The sequence below is a fragment of the Eptatretus burgeri genome, chromosome 16 (assembly GCF_056783735.1).
Source record: "Eptatretus burgeri isolate ZD-2024b chromosome 16, Ebu_testis_v1, whole genome shotgun sequence".
Taxonomy (NCBI): Eukaryota; Metazoa; Chordata; class Myxini; order Myxiniformes; family Myxinidae; genus Eptatretus; species Eptatretus burgeri.
The window spans coordinates 48118135-48137455 of record NC_140976.1 but is presented as its reverse complement, the minus strand read 5'-3'; the positions used below and the strand labels follow the sequence as shown (position 1 = coordinate 48137455).

Sequence of the window (19321 nt, the reverse complement as noted above, 5' to 3'; positions counted from 1 at the left end):
ATCTTGGAGAATATTATGATTTTTATCTTAAAACTGATGCCTTGTTATTGGCTGATATGTTTGAAACTTTTAGAACGTCTGTCACAATTAAAATTCTTATGGATTCGATCCCGCTCACTATTACACGGCCCTGGGTTTTGCTTGGAGTGCTATGTTAAAAATGACAGAACAGAATTTCGAATTAATCAGTACTATAGATATGAGGACAACTCTTACCTGATGTATTATGATGCTAACAATTTGTATGGGTGGGCAATGTCTCAATCTTTACCTTATGGAAAACTTAAATGCGTTAAAGAAAAACATTATGAAAAAGTTTTACAAGTCATTGTTGTCTCCTCTCAAAAATAATTGGATGAAGCTGAAGTTGGATATTATTTTGAGGTTGATTTAAAATATCCAGAAGAACTTCATCACAAACATACAGACCGACCTTATGCCCCTGATAAAGAAAGTCCAACAAAAGAATGGTTAAGTGATTACCAACAGTCTTTTTATATAAAAGGTAAATCTCCAGAAAAACTACTTACTCCATTAAATGATAAAGAATGTTATGTTTTGCATCAAAGGAACTTGAGACAATATTTATCTGCTGGGTTAATAGTGAGGGAAATTCAACGGATTTTGAAATTTAAACAGTCATTGGTTAAAGAAGTACTGTATATTGATTTTAATACAAAAAGGAAAACAGAAGCAAAAACAGATTTTGAGAAGGACTTTTATAAATTAATGAATAATGCTGTATTTTGGAAAGACGATGGAAAATGTTCGGAATCGACAAAACATAAGACTTACTATATCTTGGAAACAGGCTTCAAATTTAATTAATAGACCAAGTTTTGAGCTAACAGATGTGTTTTCAGCGAACTTTTGTGTTATTCATTTGAAAAAAGAGAGTATTGAAATGGATAAACCTATTTATATAGGAACATCAATTCTTGACTTGTCAAAATCATTAATGTATGACTATTACTATAATAATTTAAAGTCAAAGCATAAGGATAATTGTTATATATGGATACAGATATTTGTTATATATGGATACAGATATGGTTATTGTTATATATGGATACAGATAGTTTTATATTCGAAATTAAGACAAGTGATGTGTATGAGGACATGATTGATTATTAATATTGATATATATGATACAAGTAATTATAAGTCAGGTGATGTGTTGTTTTTAATCAAAGAATAAAAAGGTTATTCATAAGTTTAAAGATGAATTGGGTGGGAAGGTCATGAGTGAATTTATAGGATTGAGATCAAAGTCATATGCTTTTACATATATTGATAATAATAACATTGAAAGGTGTGATAAGAAGCTAAAGGGAATAAAGAAAAATATAATCAAGGAAACAAAAAACTTTAAACATCATTACAACTGTTTAACTTTAAAGAAGGAAGAGTACAGAAAAATGAAGACAATAAGAAGTTATTTACATCAATCATATACAGAAGAGATAAATAAGAAAGCATTCGGAGCTTTTGATGATAAACAATATATTTTAGAGAATGGAATCAGTAGTCTCCCTTATGGTTATAAGTACAAGTGTTAAGATATTGGGTTGGGAATTTTAACAGGCTACCGCCATCTTTTTACTGATTCATAAATGATAGAACCAACCAATAACCAAACCAAAGAGTGGCGATATAATCAGCCTTGGTATTTAAATGGGAAACATAAAGAATGTGAGAAATATCAAATAAGTCTTATCGAAGAAATAACTGGGGTAAAAGTAGATAAAACAAATAAGTGGATAAATTTCATTACAAATAAGTTGGTGGATGTATAGAAAAAAATTAATATCCTTGAATAGACTGAAAACTTTGATGGTTATCAATTGAACAATGGAAAAACAATTTACTACAATCTCAAAATGATATGTGGCTCAGGAGGTGGTCAAACAAGAGCATTAAGAGAAGTTTCTCATTTCATTTCTGCTCAACAAAGACACTTAAACCAAGATCCAAGTTCCAAGTTATTCTTTGTGAATATACTTGATGGAAATGAATGTCACAAGAAAATGAAGTTATTCCCTAAAGTATAACATGAACAAAAATTTGTTGGTTCGCTCTTTGAGTGGAATGAAAATATAAAAGGACTGTGATTATGTTGGGCGGGAAGAAGTGCTTTAATCACTAAGTCTCAATCTTTCAGTCTCAATTTTACATTTGCTTGTATGGGAGGGAAGGGGATAGGTGGGGAGAAAATCAGTCTCCTATTTTGAGCTTTTTGGGCTTGAGTCAGAAAGTTTTTCCCTTTTCCCCCATTCATTTGAATGGGAATCCCAGAAACCCCATTTATCATCTACTTACATGATTGATTCATTATTACTGACAATGTATTTTGCCGTCGTTGTTGAATAATCTCGTTTTCTGCACCCTCTCCTTCGGTCTTGCTCCCTCCACTCATTCATTTCTCTGTTTCTGCTTGTCAAGTTGCATTTGCTTGTCAAGTTGCATTTGCTTGTCAAGTTGAAGATGTCATGGTCAATTTTAAATGTGAGCGAATTTTGTTTTGGTTGAAATTGTATCTTTAAATCACTACGATATATTTGAATAATATTTGCATCAAATATTCAGTGAAATGAATGCTTTTGACCTGCCTCATGGAGATCATAAAATGTCTCAAGTGTGACGCAATGTCAGATGGATAAGAGAATTTCAGGCACCTTCGAGTGATTCATGGAGAAGCATGAGGCAGAGGATGTAGCCTGGACTCCTCACCTTGTCTCCCCAATCTTTGCAAAAGCAATCAACGTATAAGCTTTGTTCCTGCAACAGAAAAATCTGCAATGCATTGCCCTGTTTGAACATTCTCTGTAGTTGATGCTTTGCACTAACAACAAGTGTTATGATGGATACGAATGCCAAATGGACACCAACTTGGTATCTCTTTGGAAAAGCTCATACAAGGAAAGAACGAAACTTAAACAATGAATAAGCAAAGCCACCTGTGTAAATGTGAAAGAGCAAACAATCAAAGAATCCAAAGAGCTCATTGTACTCATAAATTTTTGCTGCAAAGCTCTCATCGATGACTTGTGCCCACGGAGGCTGTTCAGCCTCCAATGGTATTGTGAGTCCCCTTTAAGTTTGATTGCTGGATTGTGTGGCTTTTTCCACACATCTGAGCCAGAATTTGGCCTTGCCACCACCTATCGTGGGTGAGCGTGGGAGAAATTTAGCCTGCACAGTGGGGACGACTACCCTCCTCATGTCTGCTTCGTCTGTGCTGGCAGGGTCAAAGAAATGAACTCAATTAAAACTAGAGAATTAATAGAATCCCTTACCCTTTACTGTATTGAGAAACAAGGATATAGGCAGGGTCAATGATCAGCAAATTTCATTGGTCGTTATGAGCTAAAATGTTGTCATACTTCGTCCAAGTACTGCTAAATGGAGAAGCATGAAGTGGCAAGCAGCAAGCAGCAGCTTCTTCGCTCACTGCAGATCTGGGTAAAATCACAAACTGGTCCAACACATGGAACATGTCTTTCAATCTGGACAAATCTCACACTCTCACTGTGTCTCTCCGAAAGGACCGTTTGGAACCCCCCTCCCCCCATCCACTGTCTCAACAATCCTCTGGAAGAAGTTCTTTCTTTCAAGCTTCCGGGTCGTACTATCTGCCATGATCTTTCCTTGGAAAGCCACATTTCCAACCTGGCCGCTAAGGCCAGTCACCGACTGGGAATCCTCCGTCGTGCAAAGTCCTTCCTTGGCCCACCTGAGCTCCTGACCACATACAAAGCTTTCGTCCACAGCCTGATGGAGTACTGCTCTCCCCTCTGTGCTGGTGCTCCTGCCTCCCACCTTTTTCGGCTTCACGCTGTGAAAACGAAGGTATTTCGGAACATTGGGATCTCCCGTGATGAGGCTGAGTCTTTGGACCTCTCACTCTCTCACCGCAGGCAGGTCGGTGGTCTTTCTGTCTTCTACCATCTCCTTTCTGGTCTCACCCCCCCCAACTGTGTCTGCAATTTGCTCCCACCATATTTCCGCAGGGCGCTCAAGGTCCGCCAACAACCCCCTTCTGGTAAAACTACCAAAATCACAAATCACTGTTCACCTTCGCTCTTTCATTCCTCTTTTTCCCCACCTTTGGAATAAACTCCCTCACTCTGTTCAATCCCATTCTTCCCTCCAGGCCTTCAAAACAGCTGTTCACCACCGTCCCATATCGTCCCCCATCCAAATCCTCGATCTTTTCTATCCCCGTTAATCCACCCCAAACCCTTCACCTTCAAATTCCCTACTTTCCTTCCTGAAAGTTCCTGTAATGTCCATCTTGTATACCCCATGTTCCCCACCTCATCCCTCTCCCTTCCACACATCTCCTAATGTCTGTTCCCCACTCTTTTGTCCTCCCCACTCTCGCCCTTCTTGTCTCATGCTGTGCATTGTGCTGTGCATTGCTGTGCATTGTGTGTTAGCTCTCATACGAGCCTCGACAAGGTATACCAAAAAAAAAGAAAAAAATGGAATAGTTTTGAAATGCCTAAAAGGTTATTTGTGTTATCCAGTTCAAGTGTATAATTCAATTGAAATAAAATAAATATTTTAAAGGTTGCAGAAATTTTTTTTTAGAAGTTTACTGCCATTGATGCAGTGTCTTTTACACCACCTTAATTAACAAATCATATTAGTTTTTTTGTGCCTGTTTTTTGTGTCCTTTATAATGTCAGTAAAAACAGAAAGCTTTCTGTTCGGAATGATTTTCAATTTTATTTGACTGCCAGATTGGCTCATTCCTCGAGAGAGCGAGTTACCTACACGCACTCCAGGAGCAAGTTACCTGCAATGCACTTCAGGAGTGAGTTACATCCATTAATTTCCAAAGCGAATCTACCTACACGCACTTCAGGAGAGAGTTACCTCCAAGCACTTTGGGAGTGAGTTACCTACACACCCTTGTCGACTCTTCTTGGTATACAAATACACACTGATCTCTCTACACCACAAAAGATCCTTGGTCTTATCTTCATGACATCATCTCACTTTCTTTACTTTAATAGACAATGCAGATTAAAAACATAATTCTGTCCCTCTCATTATTCCCTGCCTCTCCTGCACATGTGCAGTTTCCCTTTTTAAAATCCCATCAGGACCAATGGCCTATCGGCATTTTATGTTCCATTCTCCTATTTCAATATCCCTGTTCTCCCTTGGACCTACAAATACAGGACAAAAATTACCGGTGGAAGAAACTCACAGAATTGACTGGCCGACAGGAAGAACAAAAAAAAAAAAAGCCCGTGTCACCTGTCCTGGCGATGCTACATCCTTGTCCCACATTTCAAAAGCTCTGCATAATGGAATATAAAGAAGAAATGAAAACAAGTCCAGCACAGGAATATGAGCAGCATTGAGATTGGGTTGGACATCATAGCACCTTCCTTCCTTTGAACTTCATATCTTTGAGTTTCCAAATTTCCATTTTTTTTCATTGGTAAAATAATAGAATCTACAGACCAGCGCATGTCAATAGGCAGTGGTTGAGGCAAGGACTGATAATGCAGAATTCATCTTTCCGATGCAGTAGTTCAGTGCTTGCTCGTCAGAAAATGGAGGCCAGAACAGACAGCATTAGAGGAGAGCATGCTGCCCCTAGTCTTTCTCGAGCTTGCATCTGATGATAAGAGTGGAGTCAGACTTGAATCTGATGACAAATGCTGAAAAATCATCGAAGAAATGATACAAAAGGCGATGAACAACGATGCAGAGTGATGTTCCGTCACGGATGCGAAACTGCAAGAGATTTTAACATGAATGAGACAGACAGGATGTTGAATTGATAATGGAGAGGCAGATGGGAGTGTATTGTAAGTCTTTTTGGGGAGAAAAGTAGGAAGAGGAAATTGGTCAAGAATGATCAATCGTTACAAGCATAAAAATGTCTTGGGACTTGATGATGATGATGATGATGCCTCTTCAGCATAATTCATATCGACGAGATATTTCTGAGGACAACGTCTACCATTTCCATGCAGATTCTTGTATCTCCAACTTTTTCATGTTCCAGGTTAAATCCACACCATTTTGTCAGTGGCATGCTGGGAAACACAAAATTCTTGATTCCATCCCCAAAACGACATGCACACAATTACTTGGTGGCCACATCATTAGGGGCTTTGTGATTGAAAAAAATGCATTCTGTTAACCTGCCAGATCCAGCGAATGTATACATTCATTAACAGCATATCATGCCTTCTTCTTCTTCTTCTTCTTCTTCTTCTTCTTCTTCTTCTTCTTCTTCTTCTTCTTCTTCTTCTTCTTCTTCTTTTTCTTTCAAATTAAGCATATGGCTGCAGGTAACATCATTTGCTCGGGACACAACTGTGCCACCGATGCAGAACCCCTTGTAAGTTAGAGCAGGAATTTGGAATTTGTTAATTGTGCCGGAGATTGCTCACCGACTCTTAAGGATTGTAGGACACCCTGAGATCTTATAACGTCCACCAACTATTGCTGGCAGGTGGGATGCCCAGTTTAATGTTCATCCGAGGGACAGCACAGACATTGTTGCCTAGCCCTGGCAGCAAAATACCAGGAGGACAGTTTGTAGCTGGGCTGAGATTCAAATCCAGGCTAGACAGCTCACAGGCAAGTGTGTGTCCCTCTATGCCATCATGCCAGCCCCTAGATCATACCATTTTTGTAACTTGTCATTGAACCAGTTTGTAGAATGTCTCAAATGGAATGCCTGCTTATTGCACCAATCTCAAGTAATTGCCCGAGGGGGGGTGGTGGGGTGAGAGGAGGGGTGGATAGTGGATATGGGGGTGGGGTGGGGGTTCAATTACATCAAAATATTTGACTTTGATTTGACTCAAAAGGGGTTGAATTACTAGAAATGAATCCTTGACTTGCAGCACAGTTTGGTGATGGAAGGAATACTGATCATTGCTGACATTTATGTTGGGGTAGCCCTTAAAAACCACATTCATGCATTGCTCAAAACTGAAACTCAGTCTACGTTTTTCCATTTACAAACAGGGTATGGTGAAAAAAAGGAGTTATTTGCCACACCTGCCATCCTGGGTACTAGACATCATTGGTACTGAGTCTATCATATGTAGCTATTGGGTTCGTGATAATGTAGATGGCGATATACAAGTGAAAAATAGCAATGAACCTGAGACAGGAGAGAGCCCACCACCTTCATCAAACATAATGAAGAGCGGGTTTGGAGGCGATTACACAAGTGATACATAAGGGGATCATAAAGGGATTGAGATGAGTCGAGAGCAGAGATTTCTCCAAAAAATGGGTTAATGGGTGAGCACGTATGACCAGCAGATGGAACAGCCAGTTTAACATCAACTCCGAAAAGATGGCATGCTATATGATGCAACGCCAAGTCTGCAAAAGCATGTAATTGTAGATCATAGTCCGTTGGCGATCTCACCCATAACGAACAACTCAGGTGAGCAGGCTGCAATTGAAATGATTCCTACTGAACAAAAGAGCTCTTCCTTTGCTCTAATGAAGGGTTAGCACCCAAAACCCCAACTTCTCTTTGGTTACCTTGGCATTTAATTGAATTTGATCGACGTTGTGTTAATTCCATCCCTTGGTGTATCTGATAATAAGGAATAATAGTCTGGTGTTGACTTAGTGGTTTGGGTGGCTGGTGTGTGATCTTCGGATCCTGAGTTCAAGCCCTGTTTTACACTAAATTAACACCAAGTGGGGTTGACTCAGCCTGTCGTCCTTCCCAGGTTGGTGTAATGAGTACCAGTATACTGCTCTAGAGGTACTGCATCAGTGACATACTTATGTCCCAACAAAATGATAGCTACCTGGCAGCCAAGCTTCCATCTGCAAAAAGAATAAGAATAGTCAGGAATGAATACAATTTCTTGCTCATTCACTTTAAATGAACACCTACTTTCATTAATCATGGTTTGCTCAAGCTGGTGTTGTACTATTTGTACAACAGTGTTATACCTGTACTGTTTGCTCTTTTTCACTCGACGATATGAGAACTTGAAGGTATGACAGCACTCCAGGCCCTAATGCTACAGTTGTACTTTAGTTGCTTCATTCCAGATCCAAGCACTCATCAGGTGCTCAGAAGGTAGACGGTATCTCATGGCCAAGGTAATTGTGCCACCATTATGTTGTCAGGATTTGGCACCCACTCAAAAGCCTCCTCTTTTCACTTGTATGCAGCCAGGGCTTATGTACTTTCAGTACTGAACAGCAATGCATTGCACTGGCTGAGAGCCACTCAGCCCAATTATGGAAGTCGGCACTGGAGCTAATGAACCACCCTGGCATAGCCACAAGAATTCTCTGCCATAACTCTCAGCATGCAAGTCTGCCAAACCCTGTTGCCGCATTTCCAGTGCAGGTCCTATCTCTGAGAGCATGATGTGCTGATGGAATTAACGATGGTGCTGCAGCACATCTGTCGGTGCACACTCTATTCCCACACAAGATCACAAGCCTTACCAGGTGTACAAAGGACTATTCTGATTCATCTTTTTTAATGGTGCAGATGTCAATGTTTTCGGTAAAACAGGATGCTAATCTCTGTTTCCCAAATTGTGATGCAACGATCTGAATTTAAGTCTTTGGATACACCATTCATTCTCCAGTAGAAGTAAATTGCAGGAAGATGTTTTGAATTTGAAATGGTGAATGTTTCTCAGGTGTACACTTCATGTACATTAGTAAAAGAAACAGGGCTGGTAGACTTCATCGCAAGTCAATTTGGGTTCTTCTCTTCTCGCAGACCGAACTCAATCCAAAGCAATCCAGTGTCTGTCAGGCTTGAAATGAGATTCGTCTTGTTCACAGGATTCGTCGGTATACAGGTGATTATGTTGCACTGTAACACATGGTGAATTGTTCAAGTTTCAAAAATCTCCATTCGAGAAGGAATCCAGAAGGTACACACCGAGCCCCTTTTTCCTTCAGAGAAACCTAACTCGAACATGTTGCGTATTTTTGGTCTCTATCTCTGTATCTATCTCTATCTCTATCTCCATTTACCTCTCTCTTCATCTACCTCTCTCTTCTCTTATCTTCTTCTCTTTTTTTTTCCTCTTGTCCCTTGCCCATTGCGGTGGTTGTACTTTGCTTCTTTACTGATTCCTATGTCAGTTTTTTTTGCTTGACTCCCTGTTTTTTTCCTTTTTCCTTTGTGTTGAAATTGCAGAGAGGGATAGAGTGTGAGATGTTTGCAGTGTCTGTGTCTCAATGTAGAGGCGGAATGTGCAGCTGTCGCAACACCTACTTTACTTTCATAGTGTGATATGAGCATACATCAATTGGGTTACCACTCTGATGGAGCCTCATCGCTTAGCTCTGGTGCTCGCATCGAGGTCTGGAATGATTCAGCTTTTCCTCAAGAGCCAGAGGGTGTCTCTCGTGTGCCACCCACGGAGATTTTATTGTTTCTACAGGATACCTTCTGTAAGAAATACATCAAACTTAAATATTTTCTTGGCAAAGAAAATATTTTCTTTCACAACCTTGGCAAAGCATCTTATTCTTAAATCTGAACAATTTGGAGTTGCTGAACAACAAGTATATCAAATGTATTCTTAAAGTAAGAAGGAGCTCCAGGTAGTTCAACCTCATGCTGTTTAAACCCCTTCCCATCTATGCCATGACTTTTTCTGTTGCCACTTTGAATAGTAATGGTGGATGATCCTCCCTATGTAAAGCTCAAGTGAAGCTTCTTGTTGAAGAGATGCATGTTGATGTCTTACTTTTGCAAGAGACGAGGTGCTGTATTTTCTTCATGAGTGAGTGGCCAAGGCCCGAGGATGATGAAAGCAGTTGTGTTTTAACTGTTTGGCCGACCATCTGGCTGGGGTTGCTGTTCATTTGTGTCATAGTGTGGGTAAGGGCTTTGACAGGAGTAAAGTCCCAAATCACAAGATGTTGTTTTGAGTGCCATTGAGTTTTATTCAACATGTCATATCAAAATAACAGGAAAAAAGATAGAACCTTGTAAACAAGCAGAAAAAAAATGAACACCATGAATGCATATTCAATCTATATCATTCACACATCATATGAACAATACAAAGCAGCGCCTTGCTTTAACACTTCAAATGATTTGTTCCTGCATACTTGCTGTGTTTATGCCTTCTGATCAGATGCTTCTAAATGTAGAGAACTTTTTGTTCCTCATGGAGAGGTTCTCACACCTACAAAGTTTCGCCTCAATCTGTTCAGCCATTTCGGAGAAGATGTTTGAAGGTTTTTATGTTAAAAACAATATGGTTGCCGAACCACGCGACTGATGATTTCATCATTTTTGTTTTTTTTCCTCCCCATACAATTTATCCCAACATGAACCTCAAAAACTTTCATTCTGATGGCATAAAGCATTCGACGTATGCAATTATGACGTAACAAAGCCACCTATGACGTAACCAAAAAAAAAAACATCACCCTCGTTTCCCAAGGAGAGTCCTTCACATGTGCCAAGTTTCAATTTTTCCATTGAGCGGTTTCAGAGATAGATGTTCAAAGTTTTTCTTTTTTTCCAACATGGCTGCCAAACTACATGACCGAAGATGTTATCATTATAATTAAAAAATTCTACTTGAGTAGTTGAACCGATGGTGGAAATTTAGTGTCAATCGGATAAGCGGTTGCAGAGAAAACAGAGAAAATTAGCATGGACGGACGTACGGACAGACAACCTGAAAAGATAATGCCTTTGGTGACTTCAACAGCAGAAGCATAAAAATGTACCAATGATATTTATGGATAAAACACTGTGTGTATTTGTGTGTTTGTGTATTTGTCTGTCTCCTTTCATGATGATTTAAGTATGGTTATAAAGGCCAATCTTTTAACATGACTGTGTGTTCATTACAGTCTAATGTTGAGGATAAATAAAAAACTCGAAAAGCATTTTTCATAAAAGAGTCATTACATCTCTTCTATTGGAAATGTAGGCTGTGACTTGCAACCAGGCATCAATCACAATGAACAGAAACTTAAAAAACAATAATAAATAAATAAATAAATAAATACAAGAAGTAGGGAGGTGAAGTTCGCTGCATGTGATGTGCAACACACACAGAGTAAAAGGAGTTTTCATTTACGTCCGTGGGATGTCTAATAATGACGAAGATATAAGCACAGCTGACGCTAGACCGAGGCTTCAGACTTTGGCATGCTCACGAGGCTGTACCGTCAAAATGAAACGTGCCAAAAGATAAAGATAATATTGTAACATTTGTATATGTAGTGTTTTAAAGTAACGCTTCTTGCTACAAAACATCATGATCTTCCAGTTTCCTTGAATATTTTGAATAAAATAATTCCAACCCGTCAATTTTGACAAGCTTTTGTAGGAGTACAAGTTTTTTGCTCGAATGTATCAAACCGATGTACTCCATTTCGCATGGTTAATTTAATTGTTACGAGCTTGCTCTCAAAATCATGTTCCCTTTGAAGCATAAAAGTTTGAACGTACTGAAATGTGTATAGAAAGGAGTGGTAACCCAAAAGTGGATCCAGAATTCAGGTTTGGGGCACAGGGGTGGGGGGAAGGGAGAGGGGAGGGAGGGGTGCAAAAATTTACATTGCATTGAAAAATATAATTTTGCCAAGCAGAGCGAGGTTATTTAATTGTTTATCATTTCCTAATTTTTACGATTCATGTAAGTGACAGATTTTGATGCACACAGTCTACTCTCTTTCTTCAATGGATAGTTCACAATCATGATTCGTAAAAGGACCAAACCAACAAAAGATAATATTACCAACTAGAAGGGCACTCAGTAGAGCGCATACCTCGACCACATAATGCCTGATCCACGAGAACATATCGGGCCAAATACATTTTTGAAACATCATGCTATACAGTACTATATCGTTTTTGGCCCGAACTCTCAATGGTGAAGAATCACTTTAAAAGTTAAATAATCCTCGTATCCGGATCCGGATTCGGATCTTCAACAAAATCGAAAAAATTTGTCCTTGCCACACACCCAACGTGTCCACCAAGGTTCAACCGAATCAAACAACTTTTTCAGATATTGTCCTATATATTGCTTTTGCCCTATCTCTCAATGGTGAAGAATCACTGAAGAAATTATCAGATTTGGATCCGGATTCGGATCTTCACCAAAATTGAAACAATTCTTCCTTGTCACACACCCAGCATGTCCACCAATTTTCATCCAAATCCGTCACAACCTTATAAGATATCATGCTATCCATCGTTTTTGGCCAGATCTCTCAATGGTGATGAATCACTCAAAAAATTATAGTAGGCGGATCCGGATCCGGATCTTCACCAAAATCTAATCATTTCGGCCTTATCACACATCCAACCTGTCCACAAAATTTCATCTGAATCCGTCTGCAACTTTTTGAGATATCCTGCACACCAACAGACAAACAAACAGACACAGGGGTGAAAACACAAACTCCTTCCACCTTTGTTAGTGGAGGTAGCAACACGACTATACTCGTAATCATCGTTACGAAATTCCAACACACTGAGAAGGCTCTACCAGTTAGTGGAGCTTGAAAATCCAATTGTAACAGTTTAACTATTTTTAAAAATCTTTTTCTGTAAGCACATCATGGACCTTCAATTCTGTATTTTTGATTAAAAAATAACAACTGAATACTGCTTTAAATTTTCAACCTTTTTGAAGAAATACATCGTTTTGCTTGGGTTGGTTTTGTTGGTAGTGGTGTTGTTGTTCAATTGTGAAGTTAAAATGACAATAATAACACAAGAAACTAGAAGGGCACTCAATAGAGCACACACCTCCACCACGCAATGCCTGATCCAGTGGAACATATCGATCCCAATAACTTTTTGAAATATTTGGTATATATTGTTTTTAGCCCTATCTTTCAGTGGTAAATAATCACTTTAAAAATTGAATAACTCATGTATCCAGATCCGGATTTGGATCTTCACCAAAATCAAATCAATTCGGCCTTGCGACACACCCAACCTTTCCAAAAAGTTTCGTCCGAATCCGTCCACAACTTTTTGAGACATCGTGCTATATATCAGTTTAGCCCGATCCCTCTCAATGGTAAATATAATCACTTTAAAAAATTTTGGATCCAGATCCAGATTCGATGTTCACTAAAATTGAATAAACAATTCCTTTTCATGCACCCAATGTGTCCAGCAAGTTTAGTTTGAATCTGTCCACAACATTTTGAGAAATCGTGATAATAATTATTGTTGGCCCTATCTCAGTGGTGAAGAATCACTTAAACAATTATCGAAGCTGGATCTGGATCTGGATCTGGATCTTCACCAAAATCTAATCAGTTCATCCTTGTCATACACCCACCCTCTCCAACAAATTTCATCTGAATCTATCGAAAACTTTTTGAGATATCCTGCACGCAAACTGACAAACAGACAGACACAGTGGTGAAAATATCCACCCCCCACACCCCCACCCTCTCCAAAGGTTGCCATGGATACATCAAATTGTCCAAAGCTGACAATCCTAACCTAAGCTCAGGTCAATTGGATGAAATTTGACAATTTTCCAGATGAAATTTGATGATTTTAGAAGTTTGACCTTGAGTTGATCTTTGACCTTTTGACCTCAAAAATAGTTGCTTTCCCAATTCAGTGATGGACTTTGCAAATCCTGTTCAACTTTAAAGTTAATAGGACGTAAATTGACGAGTTTTCAGATAAAAATGGATGATTTTATAAGTTTGACCTTGAATTGACCTTTGACCTTTTGGCCTCAAATAATTGGTTTCTCGGTTCAGTGATGTCATATGCAAATCCTGTTCAACTTGCAAGTCAATCCGATGAAACATGACGATTTTAGAAATTAGACTTCAAAATGACCTTTGACCTTTGACCTCAAAATCAATCGGTTTCTCAGTTGAGACTACCTCAACAACTTGGTAAAGTTTCATGACGATCGGTTTGGAATTGTGATCTGTTAGCAATTGGCAAACAAACAAACAGACAGAATAACAAAATTGACGGACCAATATACTGTACATGAAAAATCTTGGAATTTGCAAGTAACAAACAGACAAACAGACAGACAGACAGACAGGGGTGAAAACATAACCTCCTTCCACCTTCAGTGGCAGAGGTAACCATACTGAAGAAAGGACATGGTGCTCAAACACAAAAAGGAAAAGTCGGCAGGTTTCATTTCCCAATGACTTTGGACTAAATGCCACACAAATTAGGAAATGACCAAATACCAGGAACTGAAAAATGAGGTCAAGATGGTGTGGAAATTGAAGAAAGCTAAAATTGAACCAGTGATAGTTAGAGCTGCAGGAAAGATGAAGAAAACCCTTACTGAGTACTTAAGAGACTCTCTCACTCTCACTCTCACTCACTCTCCTCCTCACTCCCCATAAACTTCACACAGAGTGTCGATGGCACCAAAGCAGCTTTCTGAGAAAGGGTTAAACTGGGTTGTTTGCCATTGCCTTCGCTGCATTCGTTAGAACAGGAATTTGGAATTTGGTCATGGCGTGGGCGATAGCTCACTGACTCGTCACAAAGGACACCATGGGGATCTTTAACGTCCAACAACTAATGCCAGCAGCTGGGACGACCAGTTTAACTTCTATCCGAGGGATGGCACATACATTGATGAATCACCCTACCTGTTAAACATCGGAATGACAATTTATAGCTGGGTCTGGATTTGAACCCAGGCTAGGCAGCTTCGAGGCAAGTACGCATCTCTCTCGGGCCTCGGCAATCCTGCCAGCCCAATTTTGCAAATGCACCATTACAATTTCCACAAAACCCATGGAAATTTCATTCACTAACTCACAAATGAGGTTGAGAGTCATCACACTTCATTGGGAATTTTCTGGAAACGACTGCAATGCCACTTGTGACAAATTTCACATGCAACAGATTTGTGAACAATACGTACCAAAAGTACCACAATTACCACCAGGGGTTGTATACACTTTGTGAAGTTCAATAAGGGGAAAGATATTCAACTATAAGGAAACTGTGTAATTTATTGAACCAGACTCGGTGCCTTAATGGTTTGAGCGTCTGCTCTGACTCTAGGAGGTCGGTGGCTCAAACCCCAGCTGAGTCATACCAACGACTATATTAAAAATAGTACGTGTTGCTTCTTTGTTTAACGCTGAGAATTAAAAAATATGGAGTGCAGACAAACAATGCCAGGAAGGCAATGGGAAACCACCCAGTATACCCCTTGCTCTGTAAAGACTATGGTACATCAAATCCTTAAATAATTCACAGATATAGAGGAATGGTTCAAAAGCAGAAATCATTACTCGTGCCGCAGCTGAAGCGTTGCAATGACCCCATCTCTTGGTTTTTCCATTTGTCAGCAGGATTGGACAATTCGGGTAGCTAGAATCTCCAAATTTGGCACAGAGCTATCACATTGTGAACATCTTGGATGAGTTCAACTTTGAGCTCACAAGGAAAAATATAAAATGAAAATCAGTGGACTGTATTTACCTGGGCCTTTGAAGGTGGACGGACGTCATGTTTTCACCTGTTTGTCACTGTCTGTCTGTTTACAATCGTCAGTTTATGATTGAGGAACAACTGATGCAAATCGAAAGTAATATTTTAAGCATGAATAGAAACTTTAATCGGAAGACAAGTTTGCCATTTTACAGTACTTTGGCTCTGAATTTCTCCCGATTGCGCATGCGCAGAGAGGAGTGAGAGAATTGTGTTACTCTGCCTGCCTGGATGTCAAACAAAATTGAAAATCATTCCAAACAGGAAACTTGCTGTTTTTAAGGATCTCATAAAGGACACAAACAACAGGCACAATCAACTAAAGTAACGTGTTAGATAGGGTGATGTAATAGACTAAGCGATGAATCATTGGCTTTTACTTAAAACCGTAAAAGCGTTCAATAATCACAAGTAAAACCAGGAATTATTTATTTATATGACTTTTACAATCTCGATTTTATTTAAATTGAATTATATACTTAAACACCAGAGAACACAAATCACCTTCTTAATATTTCCAAGAACCTCCAGTTTTGCAGTTCTTGGACGTGTTCGAAAAGGTGGGGTGTGAGGGTAGTTGGTGTATACCACGGCTTCAATATGGTGCTAAACTTCCGGAATTTTTTAACGATCTTTAAAGATTCACATTAAAAAAAACTCTCGCAGGTGATCTCGGAATAATGAAAGATAAAAAAAATTACACGCATGAATAACAAAAGGATAAACTGAAATAAATCTACGGAGCATATAAAAATTGGACTGAGTAAATGGATGAGAACAAATGCATGACTAGACTCAGTGGTGTAATGGTTCGAGCGTCGGCTCCGAGTGTGGAAGGTCAGCGGATGGAACCTGACCTTGGCCGAGCCATACCAACCATTGTGCAGGCTTGATGTGCTGCATGTCTTCCTCCTGTGTTTGAATATTATTTGTAAGGGAACTAATTAACATTATTATTAACCCCACCCCCACACCTAAAAAAAATAAACCGGGGGGGGGGGGTAGGGTGCTTCTGGAGCCCCATGATTTAAATTTTTTTACATTAAACTTCTACCTACCCTCAGTTTGTTCCACTTCCTAATTAGACCACTCATACAAAATTTGGTTGAAATCAATTATTGTCTAGCGGGTCCACGAGCCAATCAGAATTGTATCACAAGTTTATTATTTTATGCAAAATGCAGCTATATTTATGCAATGAGTTACTCTGAAAAATAATAGCTCCTGTATAATCATTCTGCATATTTGCCCTATTTAAGTTTACGTTTAATCATTTCACTGTTCATATCCACAAAATTAAGCATGAGGCAGCTATTTGATCAATATTGACATAATTAAAAAATAGGTGCCTTATGTTTTATTAAATACATTGGAGCTTATATTATAATTTGGCTACCATTTCTACATTTGAGTCTTAGAAACCGAACAAAAGGCAGTGCGAGTCAAAAAATGACTTTGTTTTTAAAATTTTGCGAGAACCAGTAACATGTATTAAAGCACTTCAATAATGAACGAATTGAAAATCCACAGCTTGAATCTTGGTACCTCGTATTGCAGTAGTTCACAGTTCATATCAAAGGTGCCAAATTTCACGACACTCCGAGTCTCATGCTTATTGTCATTTGTAGATTTCCGCTTGCGCAGGTTTGACGTTTGTTTTCTGTCTTGCTCCACAACTTGGAACACATTTTGATAATATTCTTCAGTTTTGGCTGCTGCAAGAAAGTCCGAACTCAGTTTTACTCCACGCTCAGCACAATCATTTACCACATTCATGGCATCAACGTTAACAACAGAAGCTTGGTATGCAGCAGAGTTTGACCAGCTCCCAACATCCTCTGCAAGAAACTCATGGTCTATCTCTAGAATTTGAAGAGTGAACCAAGAATCTTGGCTGACTAAATCAGCAAGCGTAGTGGACCGATTGATGCCTGTAGGAAACTTGGGATTCCCAAACCCAGTGCCAAAACGGTCACATGGCGTGTGTATAACCTCTGGAGGTTTAACAGTCAACAGTCTATCAGCAACTGCCCGTTTCTCCTTTTGTGGTACTTTGTTACTGAAGAGTGCGAGAAGTACCATCTCTGCAGTGAGGTACCAGAGATGGCGTTGAAACGCTCTGACTGCACTTATGGAAACCTCGGGATTCACAGCTTCATACATTAGCAGAGTGTGATACAGCTTCAAGTCATTCCAAGGTGCATCGACAGCAGAATTACATGTAATCCACCAGGAGCTGTAGACAATGGTAGCAAAAGTCACAAAGTCCTTCACTTTTGGCAGCTGGTGTTTCGTTGTAATTGTTCCTGGGGGGAGTTGGTTAATTGCAGCTTCCAACAGAGGAATCTTGATGGAATATAACAGCTTTGCCATCCATCGGGCTTTGTGAAGAGGTCCAGGTCGCTTGAAGTTTATTGTGTCATTTACACCCAAAAACACAATACACAGCTCTACAAACTCATGATAATCATCTCTGTGAAGATCTAACTGCAGGGTTATGGTATTCAGCACACTAGCTCTCCATCCTTCCATCATCATATTAGAACATAGCACCAATATGTACAATAAACACTGAAGGTAGCGAATATATGTTACATTCATTAATGGGTCCTATTTGAATCGCTGCCATATGCACATAGTAGATGACATAGCCCTCCAACTTCGGGCTTCCGGTGGACTCCCTAAACCACTTCTGATTTCATTTAAATTTCGCAGAAGTTATTATTTTCACTAATGGAATATTCTAAGACTAGGTAGAAGTTAATTGCTTACTATGAAGGCTCCAGAAGCACCCTGGGGGGGGGGAGTGGAATTGTAATTGGCTCCATATGTCTGCCCGGCATCATGCTATCTCCTCCTTGGCCGGCAGATATATGCATATATTAAACTTCAAGAATATTCTTCTCTGAAAGAGCCGAACAGATTGAACAGAAGCACAAACGTATGACCGCCGATCCATGAGGAGCAAAATGTTCACACATATTACATCATTGGTCACATGGTGTGGCAGCCAGATTGATTTACCCTAAAACCCCCAAACAAATCTTCAGAATGGCCTGACAGATCAAGAGGAAACTTCACACAAATGTTTCCCAAGCCCTGAGGATCGCAGGGTATTCATGAATAATTGATCGGTCACATGGTCTGGCAGCCATATTGGATTGAACGAAATTCATCGAAAAAATTATTTCTCTTGAACAGCTTCATCATTCGATGGGAAACTTCACTATTATGATATAGTAGTGATGGGGAATATATGCTTTAAATTTCAACCTGAGCAGATGCATGGTCTGGCAGGCATGATTGTTTAATATTTTTGATGTGTTTTTTATTTATTTGCTTATTTATTTTTTGAAAAAGGCTCATTTGACTTTGCCTGGATGGATTTGATGGTCGAGGAGTCGCAGCTGAAACCAGAATCCTATCCAAGTTCCTCCTGATGATTTCCTCTTTGCTTTTTGCTTGTTCTGGTTCCTTTTGATGACTTCAATGCAGCACTCACTGTACCTATTTGGTCTTCCATTTGATTAAAATTGAATTTATTTTAATCCCATTCTAGATTCAATTGAAAAATATTAAACATCATGGGTGAACAAAAGTATTAAACATCATGGGTATTAAACATCAAAATATTAAAAGCTGGACATCTTGTCTTGGTATCCGGTCATCACTGCCAGAAATTACAATGTGTCAGTTCTAGTTATGTCTATTATGAATTACATAACACACCGGTACACAAACATTATACAAAATACAGGACACAAAACGACACAAACACCACACAAAACAAATCATGGTGAGCGTCTGCAATCTCTGCTGGCTCTTTTTCTTGTTTTTATGTTTAGTTTGTTGATTTCT

At 39.3% G+C, this 19321-nt stretch overlaps 1 protein-coding gene across 1 annotated transcript; it reads right to left on the bottom strand.

Moving 5' to 3' along the window:
- Positions 1-16954: 16954 nt before the first annotated feature.
- LOC147011037 (uncharacterized) lies at positions 16955-18001 on the bottom strand. The gene has a single exon (XM_085859021.1). The coding sequence runs from the start codon at positions 17999-18001 to the stop codon at positions 16955-16957; it is 1047 nt and encodes a 348-aa protein (XP_085715147.1).
- Between the last annotated feature and the right edge of the window lie 1320 nt (positions 18002-19321).

Excerpts from the sequence above, each read along its gene's own strand:
- LOC147011037 (XM_085859021.1), bottom strand. The coding sequence starts at position 18,001 with ATGATGATGGAAGGATGGAGAGCTAGTGTGCTGAATACCATAACCCTG.